Consider the following 20468-nt stretch of genomic DNA (forward strand, 5'->3'; position numbering starts at 1 on the left):
CTCGTGAAAAAGGATTTGTTGAGGGGCGGTATAAAATAATACAATTTCGTCGCATTAAAATTTCGCAGAATTTTCGTCATTTTTTCCCGGAAACGTTTCCCTTTCGCTCTCGTGAAAAAGGATTTGTTGAGGGGCGGTATAAAATAATACAATTTCGTCGCATTAAAATTTCGCAGAATTTCCGTCATTTTTTCCCGGAAACGTTTCCCTTTCGCTGTCGTGAAAAAGGATTTGTTGAGGGGCGGTATAAAATATTACAATTTCGTCGCATTAAAATTTCGCAGAATTTTCGACATTTTTTCCCGGAAATGTTTCCCCTTTCGCTCTCGTGAAAAAGGATCTGTTGAGGTTCGTAATTTTTTCCGTAAACATGCATTGGCCAGCGACGACTTCCATTCTTATTGGTGTATAATCGCACCATTTGATCCACGATGTCGACTCCGTTTTTAATTTCGTTATTGTAGGCAACTGTTTCTAAGTCTTTTTCGCGTTTTCGTTGATAGTTACATCAGTATGAAGTGAACTCAGAACTAGAACATTTTTAATCTTTTTTCTCTGATAAGATGTCAGCGTGATATCAGTTCCAGTTTTGAATACTATCGACGAGTATAGATCCTGTGTTCCTGTTTTTCAGTTGGAGGTACCTCACGACGGTCTTTTTGAAGGGTCCCAACCGAGCTTGTCCTTTTCAAAAATTCACATAATCTCAGTGATGTAAAATCTCAGTGTTGTTTTGTTTCGACGTTCTCCTAGATAAGGTTCGATTAATCGAATTACATGTTCATAGACAAGTTGGTTTGCTGGTCTGGTGTTATCTGCCCCAGTGTAATCGAAACTGATTTTCTGTCCATTCAGAATATATTTGGAATCAACGCAGGCAAGAAGCCAGAATTTTATCCCAAATTTATCTGGCTTACTTGGGATATACTGTGTAAATGGATATCTTGCTTTTGAGGGTAGAAGTTGTTCGTCCACAGTTAGATTGGGCCCTGGTTTGTAGCAAGTCGCACTGTATTCTATGAATGAAATCCATAGTGAACATGCAAGAGAAAATTGGTCAGTTTTTAATATTTCAGACCTTTCAGATTTCAGATCGAATCGCATGAATTTCAAAATTTCTTTGAAACGATATCTTGTCATTGTTTGGGGAAAAAATAGGGGACCCCAAATCTCGACGACCACAATGAATTCAGTAGGAAGTTTTTTGCACCTCTTGCATACATAATGGATATCGTTGCATCAAGTTCGAGCAAAGAAACTGACCAAGAAGTTTCATTGAGACGACGATGGCTTCAGCTTCTCTCTGTATATGTCGAATCATTTTTGTCGCAGAAAATAAGGCGTCACGAACCCAGAACACTTTCATTTATGTTTTTTGAGCGCATAAAATGTGGGGCCTTGATTTTCTCTCAATATATGTTGCGATCCTCGACATCCTAAAGTTGAGGAAGGTTCTATGATTTTCCATATGCTCCCATCTGCTGCAGTTTCTTAGATCGTTTCTGTGGCTTCAACGAGTTATAATGAGTCACACCACGGTCATTTTCTGCACACGAGAGCTAATTAGACCGGGACCTACAATTTATTGCCGATTCCGAACGGCACGCTTGTTTCTATGCTCATCGAGAGGTTGGTGCACTAACTCCTCAATGGGGGACTTCCTGCGGTCAAGTCGCCGTGTCTGTTGTACCCCTGTGTCAGGAAAGTTTTCTGACAAAGACGAACCGGGTATCGAACTCGCGACACCTCTAAACAGTCTTTGGTACTTTATACAAATACAAATACAAATACAACGCCACAACAGGCAAAATGCCCAACGAGGTGGCTGATAAAAAGATGCCCATAAAAATATGGTTGTCATATGTTTAAACAAGTATCTTATCGACCTGGGCTGCCACGCCCGAGAAATAATTTTATATTGATTTAAATCTTCGTCATCAGAACCGCTACTTTCTTCTCTACAGTTCGACATAGGGTAGATCTATGCTCTTCTGCACTTTCATCATAACTGCTTCCAGAGTTTCTCTCATCTAATCTTTGCATCTCCTGGCGTATTTCTTCAGTAAATATACGTTTTATCGTCATTCTAAACCAATGTTTCCCAAAGTGGGCAATATCGCCTCCTGGTGGGCGATAGAAGCCACGGGTATAACATAGGATCCTATGGGTTCGCTTGAGTTGGGGGGTGATGAGGGAAAAATTTACCTGAAGGAGGGGGCGATGGAACAAAAAGTTTGGGAAACTATGTTCTAAACTAACTGTTTGAAAAGATCACATGCACTCAAATTTTCTACGTCCCAGAATAAACAATTTAACGGATAATATGGCAAGAATGCTTGACAAAAACCAAAAATGACACACCTGTTGACGACACTTGCAGATAAGAATGAGAGGAAAAGAAAGGTCACACACAAGGTCAAATGCAAAAAAGACTTTCAGAAGGATTATAACCTACTTAGAAATCAATTGTGACGACGATAGTAGTATTTACCGCATAATGTGCTAGAATATAAGGAAGGGTCACTATGACCCCCTTCGGTCTTTCTATGCATATCCGCTCGTAGCTTCGTTGTTAAAAAAGATAACGAAAGGAACCTTTGGTATACAATAAGAACATGCTAATTCAGGAAAAGTCCAGAAATTCCAGGTGGTTCGGTTTATTCTTAGCAGAGATATGTAAGCTTAAACAGCGTGCAGGGTCAAAAAGACACCCGTTCCGTCTTTCTATTGTTAATATTTCATCATTGATAAATGGAACTCACAAATGCGGATTATGCGATATCATTTTGTCTTGAAGTAACCGAGATTTTTATCTACGGATTTATGAACAAAAAATATAATGTATAAAGTGCCCGTTAACTCATCTATTCGAGGGAAAGTGACCGTGGTATGTCTGTCACGGAAAACAAATTGGTATACGTAGGTTTACCATATTTTATCGGTGGAAATACGGGAGATAGAAATCCTAAGTAAAGAATCGCTTATTGTTAGGCCGACCATATTTGCTCGAAAAAAATACGTGAAATTGGGATTCGAAATACAGGAAAATGCGAGACAATGTCAATTATCGCTAAATGATGCCAAAAGTAAGCGAAGTCGTTAACTCGTGCTAAAATCACAGAAAATTCGCCAATCGCGAGAAATAAAGCGCCACTTCAAATTGCAGTGAATTAAAAAAAAACATGACAAATGTGTGAGATGAATATTCTTGTTTTTAGTCTCTTAATGAGGCTTTTTGAATCACGTGATATTTCCCTTTTTCTGGAGGGACATCGCAACTCATGAAAGACATAAATCAAAATTAAAGAAACGTAGAAATGAATTGTTTTTTTTTCCTTTTTGATGGGTGCTAGATATTTCGAAAATTTTCTTGAAGCTCAAGTTATCGATTTGCCTGCTTTTGCTTCAAAAAATGGTTGATTAAAGCTGCGGAATTTCTTCAGTGTAATTTATGGGCCCATAATTAATTTCAAAACATCCTAAACTATATAGATTGATGATATTGGATATTATAAAACAATACGGAGATATTAGTTCTCATTTTTGGGCTTGAGAAGATATAAATCAATGTTATTGCATGAATATCCAACTCAAAAGTAGGTCCGGCTAATTATTTTATATTTAATTTTCTGTGCTTCATATTTCTAAGCGAACTCAATTTTTCGAAAATCGAGAATTCAGTTCAATTTCTAAAATTATTGATGAGGCGGAAATCCCTACTGAATTTCCACATTTCTACGGTAAATTCAGCAATTTTAACATTGATTTCCATGGGAAAAACATGCTGTGCTTGTCCCTGAAAGTGATACTGATGATCATAAGCGTACGCAGAATTTTCTCGAGGGGGATTTGAGATTTTTTTACCTTCTGAGGGGGTTTTACCTTTTTCCCTGTAAAATAACACTATAATCTCGGCTCGGGGGGGGGGGGGTGGTTAGAACCCCAAACCCCCGTCCCCGTTTGAGTACGCCAATGCTGATGATGATTATGATGTCTATTCCAAAAGCCTCATTATCGTGATGTAATTTCTAAGCTGGAAAGATAATTTTAATCGTTGATTTGAAGAATAAAAAGTCAAGTTGACTTCGTTGCAAATATTTGAAAACTCAGGACATTTCTGCAAAAAAGTCGGGACAGCAAAAAAACAGAAAAAAACCGGGACTGTCCCGAGAAATACGGGATGTATGGTCACCCTCCGTATTGCTATTCTATCTCTCAAAAAATTGTCAAATGTTAAAAAATTGATAATTATGGTTAAAATTGATGGGAAAGAAATGCTGATGGTTATGTACGAAGAAGGACTACAATAAATAGCAGTAAATAAAAATGTATTTTACGAAATAAATTTTATGTTATTGATATTTTTTTTAAAATGTCTTGTTTTTGTTATGTAAAAAAGAAACACGTCACAAATATGCAACATGAACGTTTATGTTTACAATTATAATTAATCGTACCGTGATTTGTAAGAAATTAAAATTCGGCGTAATTTATGGCGATGATTGGCGATGTTCCGTATTTTACCAGTATTTGAAATCCTGAGTTCCGGTATTTTCCTCGAAGAAATTTGGTTATCCTAAATGTGCAATAAAACTTGGTGACACGGTTTTTACAATCTACCAAAATTACGAGAATTCTTTGGATAGCAATGAAATCATTTACTTCAGCTTTGGGAGCTTACGTCAGTGGTGAAATAATTGACGTTATGCGTCTCATCAGGCCCCAAGCCAGACATTTCATTCCAAGGGGGGTCACTTTCATTTCGTGGGGAGGGACCAAAGTGATACAAAACTGGTTCCAAAATTTTTTACGTCGCGGGGCACTTTTCAGAATTGTTATCATTGAGCACTAATTTGGACAACATTTACAGGTTGGTGCCATGTATAAAATGCAGTAATTGTGATAAATCTGGTGATTATGCATAATCGCCGGTTATTATGCACAATAATTTCATCCGTTTGATCGGTGATTATGCATAGTAATCCATATAAATCCGGCGATTATGCGTAATTACACGCATATGCGGTTTTGTTGCATTTATGCGGTTTTGTTTACAGTAACATATAAAAGGTATTCCACGAAAAACGTCCGAAAGCGATAAAATGTTGTTGTCCGTATCCGATTTGAAATTCCAAAAAGAAATTACCCGCTTAAATTCAGTTGTGATTTATTTTGAAGAATGAATTTTAATTTGACGATAATGTGACATTTTATATCGTCCATCCACAGATCCCTTGTCAAGAAAGCCAAAGGAAAAGTTTACAGAAAAAAAATTCAGAAAAATTATATGAAATTGTAATCATATAAATTGAATATTTTATACCGCCCCTATAAACAGATCCCTTCTCCAGAGAGCCAGACGTTAAGGTTTCCCGGAAAAATCGAAGAAAACTGTGTGAAAATTTAATTTGACGACACCGCCCCTCAAGGGATTCCTTCTCAAGAGAGCGAAAGGGAAATGTTTCCGGGAAAAAGTGACGAAAATTCTGTGAAATTTTAATTCGAAGAAATTGTAATATTTTATACCATCCCTCAACAGATCCTTTTTCAATAGAGCGAAAGGGAAACGTTTCCGGGAAAAAATGACGAAAATTCTGTGAAATTTTAATTCGAAGAAATTTTAATATTTTATACTGCCCCTTAACAGATCCTTTATCACGAGAGCGAAAGGGAAACGTTTCCGGGAAAAAATGACGAAAATTCTGGGAAATTTTAATTCGAAGAAATTGCAATATTTTATACCATCCCTCAACAGATCCTTTTTCAATAGAGCGAAAGGGAAACGTTTCCGGGAAAAAATGACGAAAATTCTGTGAAATTTTAATGCGAGGAAATTGTAATATTTTATACCGCCCCTCAACAGATCCTTTTTCACGAGAGCGAAAGGGAAACGTTTCCGGGAAAAAATGACGAAAATTCTGTGAAATTTTAATTCGAAGAAATTGTAATATTTCATACCGTCCCTCAACAGATCCTTTTTGAATAGAGCGAAAGGGAAACGTTTCCGTGAAAAAATGACGAAAATTCTGCGAAATTGTAATATTTTATACCGCCCCTCAACAGATCCTTTTTCACGAGAGCGAAAGGGAAACGTTTCCGGGAAAAAATGACGAAAATTCTGTGAAATTTTAATTCGAAGAAATTTTAATATTTTATACTGCCCCTTAACAGATCCTTTATCACGAGAGCGAAAGGGAAACGTTTCCGGGAAAAAATGACGAAAATTCTGGGAAATTTTAATTCGAAGAAATTGCAATATTTTATACCATCCCTCAACAGATCCTTTTTCAATAGAGCGAAAGGGAAACGTTTCCGGGAAAAAATGACGAAAATTCTGTGAAATTTTAATGCGAGGAAATTGTAATATTTTATACCGCCCCTCAACAGATCCTTTTTCACGAGAGCGAAAGGGAAACGTTTCCGGGAAAAAATGACGAAAATTCTGTGAAATTTTAATTCGAAGAAATTTTAATATTTTATACTGCCCCTTAACAGATCCTTTATCACGAGAGCGAAAGGGAAACGTTTCCGGGAAAAAATGACGAAAATTCTGTGAAATTTTAATTCGAAGAAATTTTAATATTTTATACTGCCCCTTAACAGATCCTTTATCACGAGAGCGAAAGGGAAACGTTTCCGGGAAAAAATGACGAAAATTCTGGGAAATTTTAATTCGAAGAAATTTTAATATTTTATACTGCCCCTTAACAGATCCTTTATCACGAGAGCGAAAGGGAAACGTTTCCGGGAAAAAATGACGAAAATTCTGGGAAATTTTAATTCGAAGAAATTGCAATATTTTATACCATCCCTCAACAGATCCTTTATCACGAGAGCGAAAGGGAAACGTTTCCGTGAAAAAATGACGAAAATTCTGCGAAATTGTAATGTTTTATACCGCCCCTCAACAGATCCTTTTTCACGAGAGCGAAAGGGAAACGTTTCCGGGAAAAAATGACGAAAATTCTGCGAAATTTTAATGCGACGAAATTGTATTATTTTATACCGCCCCTCAACAGATCCTTTTTCACGAGAGCGAAAGGGAAACGTTTCCGGGGAAAAAATGACGAAAATTCTGTGAAATTTTAATTTTATGTAATATTTTATACCGCCCCTAAAGAGATTTGTTAGAAGAAGATATTTCATACTTTGCCTGGAGTGTGTTTAGGCATTCTATAGAATGACTAGTCATTCTATAGAATGCCTAGGCAAAGTATAGAATAAAACCGGTATTTCATACTTTGCCTGAAACGACCAGGCATTGTATAGAATGCCTAGGCATTCTATAGAATGCCTGGATTTCATACTTTGCCGGTAACATATATATATATATGGGTCCCATGGTGTAATCATGGGGTCCTGAGCAAATTCCCATGTTGCCCATGAGAAAATCGGATCCTGCATGTGTCGTGTGGGAGAAAAATCAGACACAAGCCGATAAACTAATTTCTATGAAAAAAAAGAGGAGAAAAATTCCTTAACCCTGTGCGAAAATGAGAACAAATGGGCGAAATTTCAAAAACGTACGAGGAGACAAAATAATTCCTAAAGTGAGGACGCTTGGTAACCTATATATATATTAATGTGAATTTTATGCATGTGTGTGTTTATGTGCTGCCATCTATCTATCTGCTGACTTAACGAAAGAAACAAGAATGAAGACCCGATCTTCAGCGAGAAATAACACATCTCTCAACACATTAATACATAATAATCAAACAAAAGTGACAATAAGTTTATAAAATATAAAAAAATAATATGCATATTAACATTTAAATTTTTATTACGATTTATTTTTATGTAAATTATTTAAATAATAATTATATAGATAAGAAATCGCGTAACAATGGCAATAAGTTTACGTATTGTCCTAAAGTGAACTGTAATAATGCATCTTGCTAGAAAGCGTCTCAAAATTGTGATAACTAGGCTGGTTCAACCGGGGCCCCGAGCCGGGAGAGAGGGGGGGGGGGGCCGGCGCTTTACAAAAGAGTACACTTATTTTGCACAATTTTTTTCTCTTTAAGGGGCTCCCAAGAAAATGTCCGCCCCCGACGCCCTAAGAAGGTACGATACTGCCCTGGTGAAAACAGTAATAAATTTTTGACTATATAGTTATGTCCTTTTCCATGAAAAATAATTTCTATGCCGAATTTTTTCCAAAATTTATATGCTGTTCCGAACATGATTGCAAAAAATTCTATATGAATGTTTTTTTTCTTTTCGCAGTACATTTTGATAGTAATGATACAGGTTATGAATCCAAATTTAAAGAATTGTATGGTATGCTCTTAAGTTACACTCAGATCTGTTAATGTGCCTGTGAATTTTCTGAGAAATTCCATTCTTGATATCGTCTATAAAGCACTACAATTAAACAAATATATGTAATAGACCTTAGATTTTTGTTCATAAGCTGAAAATATATAGAAAAATATCATAGTAAAATATTTCATAATGATATAATAAATAGATTTTTTTGAAATCGTGTTTCGAACTCAGGTAAAATGTCAAAAATAGCATTCTTTGTAAAACACGTTTAAAGTTTTTATTCACGGATTAATTGCACGTAAAAAACGCAACACTAAAGTGGACGTAACTTCAATTCTAGGCGTCATTGCAACAAACAGGCCTTTCAGAAAAATAAAAATCGATATTTTCTTCTAAAATGACGTTTTCAACGTAGTCGGATGGCCATTTAGGTACCTTTTCCGTCGGATGGCCATTTAGGTTTCAAATCGTGCCACAGTGCAAAGTTTAATACGAATGTTCTTCGTCCCGTTAAAACGGGACAGGTACGAATTTTTGCATCGACAGACTCAATCAGAAATTTTTGAGTCCATTCTAACATCCACAAATTCACAAAATTTTTTGTCTGTAATTTTCGTGTAAAAAGTTTTCATATTTAGGATAATTCCTAATTTCCTTGATTAAGACTTTTTGCGAAGTCTTTTGCTTTCTCTTGAATTATTGATCCTGGTAATGGGATTGAGTGAGATCGACGAATTTGAACCACATGAATTGCTTCTACTAAATCGCCGAATTCTGATTTTTTATGCCTTTTCTGCTTGGTTTTATAAGAAGATTCTCTCTCAAATGCTGAAAAAAAAATTTCCCTCATTTTAAGCAAATGGTGAAATGGTGTTCCGTGCAACTCCATATTCTTCGGCGAGTTGACTGAGTTTTCGCGATTCTAGTTTTTTGAAAATTTCAACATTTGATTTTAAAGTTAAGGTATGAAGTTCGAGCGGAGCCATTGAATTTACGACCGTCGATACTCATAATGTGACAACCAAATGACATATTCAGTGTCTAACTAGGCTTTAGTTCTTTTACTCCTTTTCCAAGAAATCGTAAAATCGAGTTCCGCCAAAAACATTCTCTCCGCAACAGACAATATCAAAACTCACAATAGGTAACTAGGGCAGAGCGATGCACTGCGACCCCTGCAAGAGGGATGCAATTGATTATAATTACTATGCAAGACCATCTAAGGCCCTTCGTGCAACAAGAGGCCTCCCGGGCAGTGCACAAATGAGCCGAGCCCATGTATTAAGTAATTTTGTAATTTAACAATCTACAATAATTGTTTCCGTGTTTCTTCAGAGGCTGACCGAATTGCTAAGTTCAGGACCTGTCACTAGAGTCGCAACTAGGAGGTGCTGTCGGATTGCACAGGAGTGGGGATGCGAATTCACCCCTTAACCCAGGGATTTCCAAACTTTCAACGTTTGCAGCACCTCCTGCTAATTCTCGAGGCACTTCAATGCAGGTCATCGGAGCCGAGGGTGCCGTAGGAACTCGAGAAACCATGGTAATTTGTGGAATGGCTCTGAGCACCCAGAACTGATTCAGAAACTTCCCTCACAGTGCTCAAGACGAGCACCTACAGATTCGAAACACTTCCGACGCCTCTGCTTCGATTCCACTTTAACCTGTCATGGCATACTGATTGGGAGTTGAAGCCTTATTTTGTAAAAACTCTGACTGTAGCTTCTTCTGCAGAGATTTTTTGCGCCTATTCTGATATAATTAATTGATGGAAAATTTATTATGTAAAAAATTATAAAAGACGGAAAGTATAAAAAAGTACTTCACAGGTCCCCATGCTAGAGTTCTATCAGCCTCCCAATCGGGGATGGGGGAGCATAATTGGCAGATTAGATTTTCTGAAGCAGAAATACACATGGGAGATTTTAGATTTATGTAAATGAAAATTCTTTCAATCTTGTTAAAATGAATTCACATTATACGGAACGAGACGGAATCGATTTATTCGACGTTTCTACATTCGATGTTTTCATGGCTCGGGAACAGAACGAAGTTCCTGAAAACGCTTCGGGCCGATGTTGCGACGTCTTGGCCACATTTTTCCCTGACACCTTCAATGTAACATTCTGTGAACGTCCTCTGGGCACTACGAGAATAAAATAAATATAAATGAAAACATGATGTCAGAATTTATTTTTCTCTGATATTGCTGGAAATAAATTAACCATTTACTTAGCAGTGTTGCTCTCAAGACACATGATTTTCTTATATATTTGAAATAAAAGCATTGTATATATTTTGAGTTCGCTTCGGGGAGATGGGGGGTACTGTGCTCTTCTAAAACATTCGATTTCTACTTGTGAGCTGTTCATGAAGTTTCTATAATTACCAGCCGAATGGCTCACAAAGGTTTATACAAGTAATGTCTCCTATTTCTTGAAAGTCAAGCAAGGACGATTTTTAACCCTTTGCATCTCGATTTTTGACCCTTGGATTTTAGATAGAACCGCTCACAACCCCAGACTGATGCAAAGCACCTTACTTCCGTTACCTCAAAACCAAACATTTCCCATGCCGGGAATTGAACCCGGGCCGCCTGGGTGAAAGCCAGGAATCCTAACCACTAGACCACATGGGACCTTGCGTTTTAGAGGAAAATACCATGTCCATGGGAGGAGACATTGCTGTACATTCTTCAACAATGATAGAAAAGTAAGTTGTAAACAATAAATTACATTTCAAGGAAACATATTTTCTGGATATTATGCCGAGGTGAATTCGGGTCAAGTCATCTGATCTTCAAAGGGAAATTTGAACCCGGGTCCTCTTGCGAACCGGACAAGCATGCTACCATCTACACCACCGGAGACACGACCCCGCTTTATAACGACCTTGTCTTATAAATGTCATTTTTATACTATTCAAATCTACAGGGTGTTTGCAATTAACGTTCCCGTACTCTGAGCAGAGTTTTCTCAAAAACTGTTTATCCGAATACAGTCAAATCTTTAAGATAATTTAATGAGACCATGGAAGATAGATTTATGAAAAAAGTTCAGTTTTCGAACACCATGGGGGGAGGGGGGAAGCGGCGCTATTTTATTGCATTTTACATTTTCCCATGGTCCATATACCAAGTTTCAACGGATTACGTCCATCAGAACGGGCGCTATATAGGTCTGAGCAGTTTCAGTATACTGACATTGTTCTAACCAATGTAGTACCCGTCATTATACTAACACTACTCCAACCTATGTAGCGCCCGTTACAGAGGATGTATTCCATTAAAACTTTTTATGTACACTATATGGTCCATGGGGAAAAAATAAAATTCAATAAAAAAGCTTTTCACCCGGTGGACGAAAATTGAATTTTTTTTCATAAATTTCTCTCTCAAGGTCTTATTAAGATATTCTAAAAATTTGACTGCATTCTGCTGAGCAGTTTTAGAGAAAAACTAAAGTACGGGAACTTTAATTATATTCACCCTGTATGAAGTTTATAGTTGTTCCCTGAAGTGCAACATCCCAATTTTTTTTATCAGGAAATAGCATTCAAGGGCTCAAGCATCATTTGCTTATAGATAAACCCTCAAAATTTCTTCTCCTCTGTTTATTTCAATGCTTGCCAATTAAAGGGTTAAAGCAACCGATACGGCCGCGGGTTAAGATAAGTATGAAGGTTGCTGCCGCGTGGCCCGCAATTTGTCAGTGACTAAAAAAAATTTAATGTCACAAATTTCTTCGTGGGCCCCCGTATCAGTAGCCGTGGCTCCCCTTTTGCAAGATTTTCATCCGTGGCCCCCCTGGGGCCATATGGCCCCCGGTTGAGAACCACTGATCTACACCACCGGAGACACGACCCTGCTTTATAACGATCTTGTCCTATAAATGTCATTTTTATACTATTCAAATCTACAGGGTGTTTACAATTAACGTTCCCGTACTCTGAGCAGTTTTTCCTCAAAAACTGTTTATCCGAATACAGTCAAATTTTTAAGATAAACCTACATAATTTCAATAAGGTTACATAATTTCAATTTCAATGCTTGCCAATTAAAGGATTAAAGCAACCGATACGGCCGCGGGTTAAGATAAGTATGAAGGTTGCTGCCATGTGACCCGCAATTTGTCAGTACATTTTCAACTCTAATACAATATGATGAAACTATAGAATCACATATTTCTATAGCACAGGATCACTCAAAATGATTAGGCCCTCTCTCATATTTTAAGTCCCATTTGGTTATTAATTAAAAAGACGAAGATGAGAAATAAGTATAAGATACGTGTCATTATAGAGATTTCTTACCCGCAAATGGCCTTGAGCTCTTCGGCTGTTTCTTTGCCATTCAGAGCAGAGTTTGGCTTGCAACTTGATGCTATTGACCCTCCGTGTTCGTTATAACATTTGGCCACTTCGATGTATCCTGTATTGCGTGGGAAAGAAGGGAATACAGGTTTTTGACGCAATTAAAACGTTATGATATATATATTTTTTTCGGTATTTATACACCATATCAGGATTTTATACACTACCTGGCCAATAAATAATCGTAATATATCCTATTACTTGCACCCACTGCGTAAGTTTCCCGAGGTAATATTGTGTTCTGGGTTTTAGTCTGTTCACAATAGAATGAAGTTAACTGAGTATTTTTTAATAAACTAAATATTTAATTTAGTTTACTTATAGCTAATTAAAACTTTAATTTACTAAATCCCATATGCACCTCGTCCACATTCATCTGAGGAATTTCTAACGAATTGGTGCACGTTGGAATTTGCGTGTAAGTATTGTGAACGTGAAGTTTGTTATAGCGTCGTAAATGCTTTAGACACGTAGGTGATTGAGCTTTGTGTAGGAGGTTTCGATTTTTGAATGAATTCTGAGGTAGCTCGGACTTGTGGCACAAAATGCTACGGGTTTCCGAGTACATACGGTGCAACCTGTTCTGACGACACAGTTCGTCTCGAACTGAATAGTTCACGAAATGGAAAAGACTAGGAGTCAACATTCGGACACTTGGGATTATAAAACCATAGAGTTCCGACCTATATCAGTCTTTTTGGAACTTGTTTGAGAAGAGTCTGGGAGAGAGTCATACGACTTTTCCTGGATCCACCAAGGGTCTTAGATGAGTGGATCCACTGGGGTTGCTACCTCACTCTAAATCAGTCGTTTTGGAACTTGTTTGAGAAGAGTCTGAGGAGAGAGAGTCATCCGAATTTTCCTGAATCCACCAAAGGTCTTAAATGAGTGGATTCATAGGGGTTGTTATCTCACTCTAAATCAGTCTTTTTGGAACTTGTTTGAGAAGAGTCTGGGAGAGAGTCATCTGACTTTTCCTGGATCTACCAAGGGTCTTAAATGAGTGGATCTTTAGGAGTTGTTATCTCACTTTTCACGGAAAGAAAGCGTTGAAGCGACCTTCTGCGATGTCTCTACTGCAATATACAGACACAGGTGCGTTATAGATGAAATGCTCATTTATGTATTATTTTTACTGAAAACAATGTCCTCCAAATATCATTTTACGGTGTCTGCAATCTATCTATAAAGCTTTAATTAATTTTGAAACCCATATTTTTACTTCACAAGCTTACCCGTAAAACATTATTTCATATTTCTATCCATCACTTTTTATGAGTTATACCGTTTCGAGAAGCTGAAGAGTGCTGCTCACCGAAACACTCTGCATGCATATAACGTGATGATGAACTTACTTGAACGGAGCTCATTGTGCTTGTCGGCGCACATTGCGTCCAGAATGTGTTTCTGCTCCTTGTAATAGTTGAAGAAGGGGTTTTCCATTCCGGCGTCGCATTCACCAAACTTAGCCACACAGTTCACTACAGCCTGTGAATATCTATTAATATTCAAGAAAATCATATTTAGTGCATGTGAAAACCATAATTTTTTATGTTAACTGGTTGGATTAACAACATCATGTATGTATAGTCCCGTACTTCAACAAAATGCCCAAGTATAGCTTGAACTTTTATATCTTTCCGGGACGTTTGTTTTGTGTCGTGTCCGAGTTGCGTTTTGATTCGTATAATTTTTAGAAATATGTATTTAATAAATAAATGAAATATAAATAAATAATATAGCCTACTTTTATATATTTGACAATAATTGTATATAATAATAAATAATTTTATAATTGCCAAATTGCATATTCTCAATTGTATTACGGACAATAATTGTGTATAATAATAAATAATTGCATAATTGTCAAATTGCATATTGTCAATTGTATAATTTATATATTTGATAATAATTTTATATAATAATAATAATAATTGTATAATTGTCACATTGTCAATTGTATAATTTATATATTTGGTAATTATTGTCAAACATATAAATTATCACGAGACAAGGATTAAGTTTTGGTCGACAGATGACAAAGAATTTTAAAGTTAAACGAGAGAGAGAGAGAGAGAGAGAGAGAGATCAAGACAGCGCCAATAAAACCAAGATTTTCCTAAAGCGTCTTGAAAAAGATCTGCAGTTTTGCTTAACCGTCAGAGGCAAAGACAGTCTCTTTCAGGGGCCCAACAAATCCCAGGAGCCATGGCGACGTAATTCCATTTTCTTTCAAACCGAGCGCAACTCTGGTCTACCGCCGTGGGCGATTTACTACCGATCGAGTTGTGCCGCAATTGTGCGTGTGGGTACCAAACATGCTGAGGGAGTATCTAGAAAAGTAAACTTTCGGTGATGACATCTCACCGCTGAGGTGGTCTAGTAGTCATAGTGACCTACCCGGGTTCGAACCCCACCGTCGCCACAGTGGTGATCGGCTGAAGTTGGTTTTCCTGTGGCTCCCAACTTCGAAGTGCGAATGCGAACTGATCTCCCCTATTAAAAAGTCTCGCCGCAGAGAACAAGCAACTGGCCCGCAAACGGTACAAATATTCAATTATTGCACTTCAATTCTGAAATATAGATGGAAGCACTGGAAAATCAGACTCCATACTAGATACGCACTCAGACTGTTAGTCATGCACGCTCACACTTCCGGCACAACTCACTAGGTAGTAAATTGCCCATGGCAATAGACCGGATTTGTGCTCGTATTGAAAGACAGAAAGAAAGCGATGACACCTATATTTCAAATTATGAGCAGGCTTAAGTATTTTGCGGTCCTCTGAAAAAGGTTCTGTCAAACCCCTAGGACAGAGGGTTCGATGTCTGATCTTAGATGTCTGAATGTCTGAATTTTAAATCTTGGACAATATTTTAAGCAATTGTTTTGCGTTAAGTCTAAACATAAATTAGTCATTTTTTAAAGTCAAAATGTGTAATCAAATCATTTTTATCCCGTTTTGCGGTTCCTAAAATTTAGCAGTATGGTCCGGCCATGCCCTTCGCACCTGCCAAAGTCCGACCCCGATTGTGAGTGGAGTGTAATGGTTGAATGTTTGTACCGTGGTAGGCCTTACTAAAAAAATGTTCATTGGTATCTAACCAAATATACACGGGACAACTGAATTAGAGTATGAGGCAGTGCCGTCTTAAGGCATGGGCCCACCCGGGCATGGCCCGGGGGGGGGGCCTCAAGTGAAGAGGGGCCTCACAAAAATCAGATCTGGTTTCAATTTTCGAGAATTCGTTCGGTAGGGCCTCAGAAAAATCCATTGGTCCGGGGGCCCATGATACTCTTAAGACGGCCTTGGTATGAGGACAATGCAAAATGTTTATAAATTTATAATCGTATCTAACACAAGGAAAGGGAGGGGGGGGGGGCAACGAAGTCCTGGAAAAGTCGGGGAAAAATATTATTTTGGCTGGCACCAAAACTATTTTTAGATTATGTCAAGCGTTGGGCTCTTGTGAAACAACTCCAGTACCGACGAATGCGCCAACTCATTATAATCCTAGCAATACAGTCGAATCCCGTTTTAACGAATACCGTTATAGCGAAAATCTCGTTTTAACGAACACTTTTCTAATCCCCCCAAATAAGTTTACATAGGAACAATGCTAGGTAACCTGGAATTCCTTTATAACGAAATTTCGTTTTAACGAAGTGATTCCTTCCGGTCTCTTCACGTTCGTTATAACGGGATTCGACTGTAATGAAAGTTTCAGAGAGTTTTTCAAGGTAGCTGTGGGGGTACCATCTGTTACAGATTCAAGCAAGTGATTTGGAACGAATTTTCGGACTCGCGAATATTAGTTGTACTGCTTTCTGTTTGTTAAATTAACAAGTTTCCGAGGGAAACGCTTGTCCCGCATTTTAATTTCGAATTCTAACAAATTTAGTTACTATATATATATATAGATACTGTGTCGAAATCTAATTTTCAAAGCTGGGAAAATAATGTCTTAAGTTATGTGATGAATATTTCCATTATATATGTTACTGCCGAATTCCCGAAATCGACCCGGCCAATGTCAGAAATTCGGACATTGACCTGCCAGTTCTCGGGGAACCCTGGCCGAAGTCCGATAATTTCTCGAAAATTTTATTTTTTTTGAGCTAATCCAATACAGCTGCTATGTACAGATATGTATCACACGTTGACGATTGAAAAAAAAAAGAAGAAAAAGATTCGCTCGTACCGGGCCAATCTTACATCAGCAGCACATCGAGCTTTGACCAGAGATCTCCGGTTCCATCGCCTCCTTGTTCATAAAATTTTCCTTCTGATCTCCCCCCAACTCAAGCTAACCCCTGGACTTTTCCATTGCCCATCCGGGGACGATATTGCCCACTTTGAGAAACACTGATCTATACTCACGGGCACATGACGTCCAGTTGCTGCTCCAACGTTTTTCCGGGGAAGATTTGAATTCCGGGACTGAGGTCGATCGGAGAACAAACCAACCTGGCGATTTTCTTATTGCAATCGAGCTTGAAGGCGGATGCAGCGGCCAGCACTTGAAAAACAAGAGGAAAAAAAAAAAAATAATCACAATGAATATATTTATAGGCGCGTAACTATGCGTATGAAGTTATTTGAAATTTATTTATGGATATATATTACCTGCAAACGCGATCGCAACACACATGTAACGCATTTTCCGGCTAAACTTGACGTTTCCGCGAATATTATGAGAAAGGAAAGGAAGGCTGAAGACGTTTCATCTTTAATATAAGCTAAGAGTTATCACTTGATTAAAAAAAAAGTACCAATAAAACAGCTGAACGCGTTCACGTGAGATAATATAACACCACAACACATGATGATTGAATAATATTAACGGCTCAAGGAACGAATGCGTTATGTCGTCGTTATCGGACGCAAAGTTGGAATTATCATTTTTCCTGTGGACAAATACTTCAGTTGATACGCATAATTTTCATTCAGAATTCAGGCGTGAATAATTTATGCTAAGAATATTCAACAGATGTATCATAAAAAGCATCTGGTATCAATTCTACTAGAGATTTTTTATCAGTTTTGTATTTACATACACACTCTCAGAGAGTGTGAATTCCATCAGTCTTTCATCAAAATATGTCGGATTTTTCCCCCTTTTATATACGTTAAGCGCATCATCTATATCAGTGGTTCTCAAAGTGTGGGTTGCGTATCCCCCGGCGGATGCGGGGAGACAAGGCCAGTGCTGGGCATGAGGCGGAGCGGCGGAATTTTTTATGACAGATTACTTACGACAGTGTTTTCACTCTTGCAAATTTTTACACATCGAAATTATTTTGAGGAAAGAGAGCGCGGGTAGATAAAAATTAGCGCAGGTAAATACAATACTTTTCACTGTTGAAATGGTAATCAGCTCTGCCACCCAATGATTAATTAATCTTACCACGCACCTTCTTTGCACTTTCAAAAATGCCACCTATTTTTAGAGAAGCTGGTTTCTGAAAACAATTAGGTTCTGTCTCTTTTATACTGAGGATCTCTTTTCTCTTTATCAATATTTTTCCCCAATTGACTTTAATTTCTTTAGTCAAATCCCCCAGCACTAGTTTGGATGAATTGTTTATCTTCCGACAAATGCCTCTTTCAGCAGGAACCGTACTAGGAGTATTTCTAGTGTGTTGTTCCGGAATGATCTCGGATTGCCCATTTCTGTATACCTATATCTGCTCTTTATATCAGGGGTTTACAACGTTAAGTATCTCGCAGAACTCTTGATAGTTATAAGGCTGTTCCGCGCTCAATCCTTGATGATAATGAGGCTGTTCTAAGGAACTCAAACTAATTTTTTAATATTTATCCACAAAAAAAGTGAGTCCCTACTGCCGTCTCACCAACACCATAGCAGGGTAAAATGAAAGAGAGCTTGGGAACCACCTCTTAACTTACATATTTATTGTTATTAATCATTGTGACATAACTTATCGTGGAAGCTTCTATTGAATTAAGGCCCCCCCCCTCCAATGGCCCTCACAAGGTAATGAGTTTCAAAGCTCCTGTCCGGGGACTCGAGAGGATGCTCACCAGATGCGTGATTCTATTTTTTTCCCACTTCAAATTCATAATAGAGGGGGCCCGTGAATAGTCTGACCTGAGGGCCCACCAAAGATCTCAGCCTCGAAACAAGAGCTCTGATTATAACCATCACCAGAAGGGAAAAGCATCCGTACATGAGCTCTGGCATATGATTTAAATGAAATGATCATGATGCTAATCATTGAATGAGTGTTCACCTGAGTTTTTGGTGAATATCTTCCAAATACGAAATCAAGCATCCATCCTGAATGGTTGAAGCGAGTTCCATGACCCCTATTAAGGTAGGGCTGGCAGAGCTCTATAGCACGGCTGGTGCCAGGACAAATCTCAATGTTTTTTGTTTTTCTTTACACTATAAATTCATTATACAGGAGGCCCCCGACAAAGATCTCAGTTTTATGGGTCAAGCTTCAGGATGGGGAGGGGGTACATGACGAGCACCGAGATGCTCACGAGGAAAGAGAAATTTTTATTCTAACATGGAAATGTGCCCTCTAACTCCCCCCTCTCCCCCCCCCCACAGATGGGGAAACATTATCTTTCATTTCATCTGCACTGACTTTACTAACCGAAACGGCAACCCAGTCCATATTCCGATGAATTTATAACCGATAGGTCACCGCCAGGGTAGAAAAAAAATATGACAGGGGCAGGAAGAGTCAAGATGATATGAATAATCAAAGTATCGAAAAATACACGAACAGTTAAAAGTAAGGGCTGCAGATGGGAAAAAAAGTACATTGCTTACAAAATTGGGTATGCATGAAATTACATCTAGCACTACTGGAAAGGGGGGAAGAATGTGTGACATACTGTATATAAAAACTACATTGAGAAAAGATGCAATTGTGTACCTGCGGAAGGAATAGAAAATTAGCGGCTAGGGGGAAGAGTTCACATGCAAGTGCGTTGCATCTCAAATATCTAATAATACACTATTTCATGAAAATATATGAATAAACAATCCACTTACAAACTATATGAATACGAAAACGGCTAGGGAAAGCGTTATGCACGTCCTAGTTCGTCGGAATTATAGAGGAATATGTGGGGTGTGAATAAAATGGTCGCATTATACACAGTTGCAGGAGAGAATACATATACGCGAAGCGTCTCAGAATTACACAAAGTAAGAAAAGTGAGAAACGGGTTTGTTAACAATGTGAATACATCGAGAATATTTTGAAGGAGTTTTGGAGAAAAGTACAATAAATCTGTGAGATAAGACCAAAATATCGAAAAATGCACGTAAAGTTTAAAAAAAAAGAACTGCAGGAAAAAAAATGTATACTTACAAAATATATATGTTACCGGCAAAGTATGAAATTGTAATATTTTATACCGCCCCTCAACGGATCCTTTTTCACGAGAACGAAAGGGAAACGTTTCCGGAAAAAAAAAGAAAATTCTGTGAAATTTTAATTTTATGTAATATTTTATACCGCCCCTAAAGAGATTTGTTGGAAGAAGATATTTCATACTTTGCCTGGATTGTGTTTAGGCATTCTATAGAATGACTAGTCATTCTATAGAATGCCTAGGCAAAGTATAGAATAAAACCGGTATTTCATACTTTGCCTGAAAAGACCAGGCATTCTATAGAATGCCTGGATTTCATACTTTGCCGGTAACATATATATTGGCTATGTAGGAAATTACACCTGACACTACTGGATAGAGAGTAACTGTGCAAAACATACTGAATAAAAGGAAAAAAAATCTACATTGAGAAAAGATACAATTGTGTATCTGCGGAAGGGAAACAAA

The 20468-nt window shown here is 37.8% G+C and overlaps 1 protein-coding gene and 1 non-coding gene across 2 annotated transcripts; both read right to left on the minus strand.

Moving 5' to 3' along the window:
- Positions 1-10254: 10254 nt before the first annotated feature.
- Positions 10255-17337, minus strand: LOC149088638 (uncharacterized). Its single transcript, XM_089248356.1, has 5 exons — positions 17271-17337; positions 17025-17163; positions 13998-14140; positions 12583-12700; positions 10255-10417 (listed from the first exon to the last, which is right to left on the minus strand). Exons 1-5 carry the CDS (start codon positions 17302-17304, stop codon positions 10273-10275), a joined length of 579 nt encoding a protein of 192 aa, XP_089104482.1. The 5' UTR covers positions 17305-17337; the 3' UTR covers positions 10255-10272.
- Positions 10838-10909, minus strand: TRNAE-UUC (transfer RNA glutamic acid (anticodon UUC)). The gene has a single exon. It is a non-coding gene; the product is annotated as a tRNA-Glu (tRNA).
- Positions 17338-20468: the final 3131 nt, after the last annotated feature.

The sequence above is a fragment of the Pholcus phalangioides genome, unplaced genomic scaffold (genome assembly GCF_987345545.1).
Source record: "Pholcus phalangioides strain wild (caught in Gottingen) unplaced genomic scaffold, Ppha-v1.0 ptg000003l_1, whole genome shotgun sequence".
Lineage (NCBI taxonomy): Eukaryota > Metazoa > Arthropoda > Arachnida > Araneae > Pholcidae > Pholcus > Pholcus phalangioides.

Bases quoted from the DNA above. Each gene is read 5' to 3' on its own strand.
- LOC149088638 (XM_089248356.1), bottom strand. From the start codon at position 17,304: ATGCGTTACATGTGTGTTGCGATCGCGTTTGCAG. The intron at 17,164-17,270 runs GTAATATATATC...TTGTTTTTCAAG, and splicing joins TGTTGCGATCGCGTTTGCAG to TGCTGGCCGCTGCATCCGCC. The intron at 12,701-13,997 runs GTAAGTTCATCA...CACGCAATACAG, and splicing joins GCACAATGAGCTCCGTTCAA to GATACATCGAAGTGGCCAAA.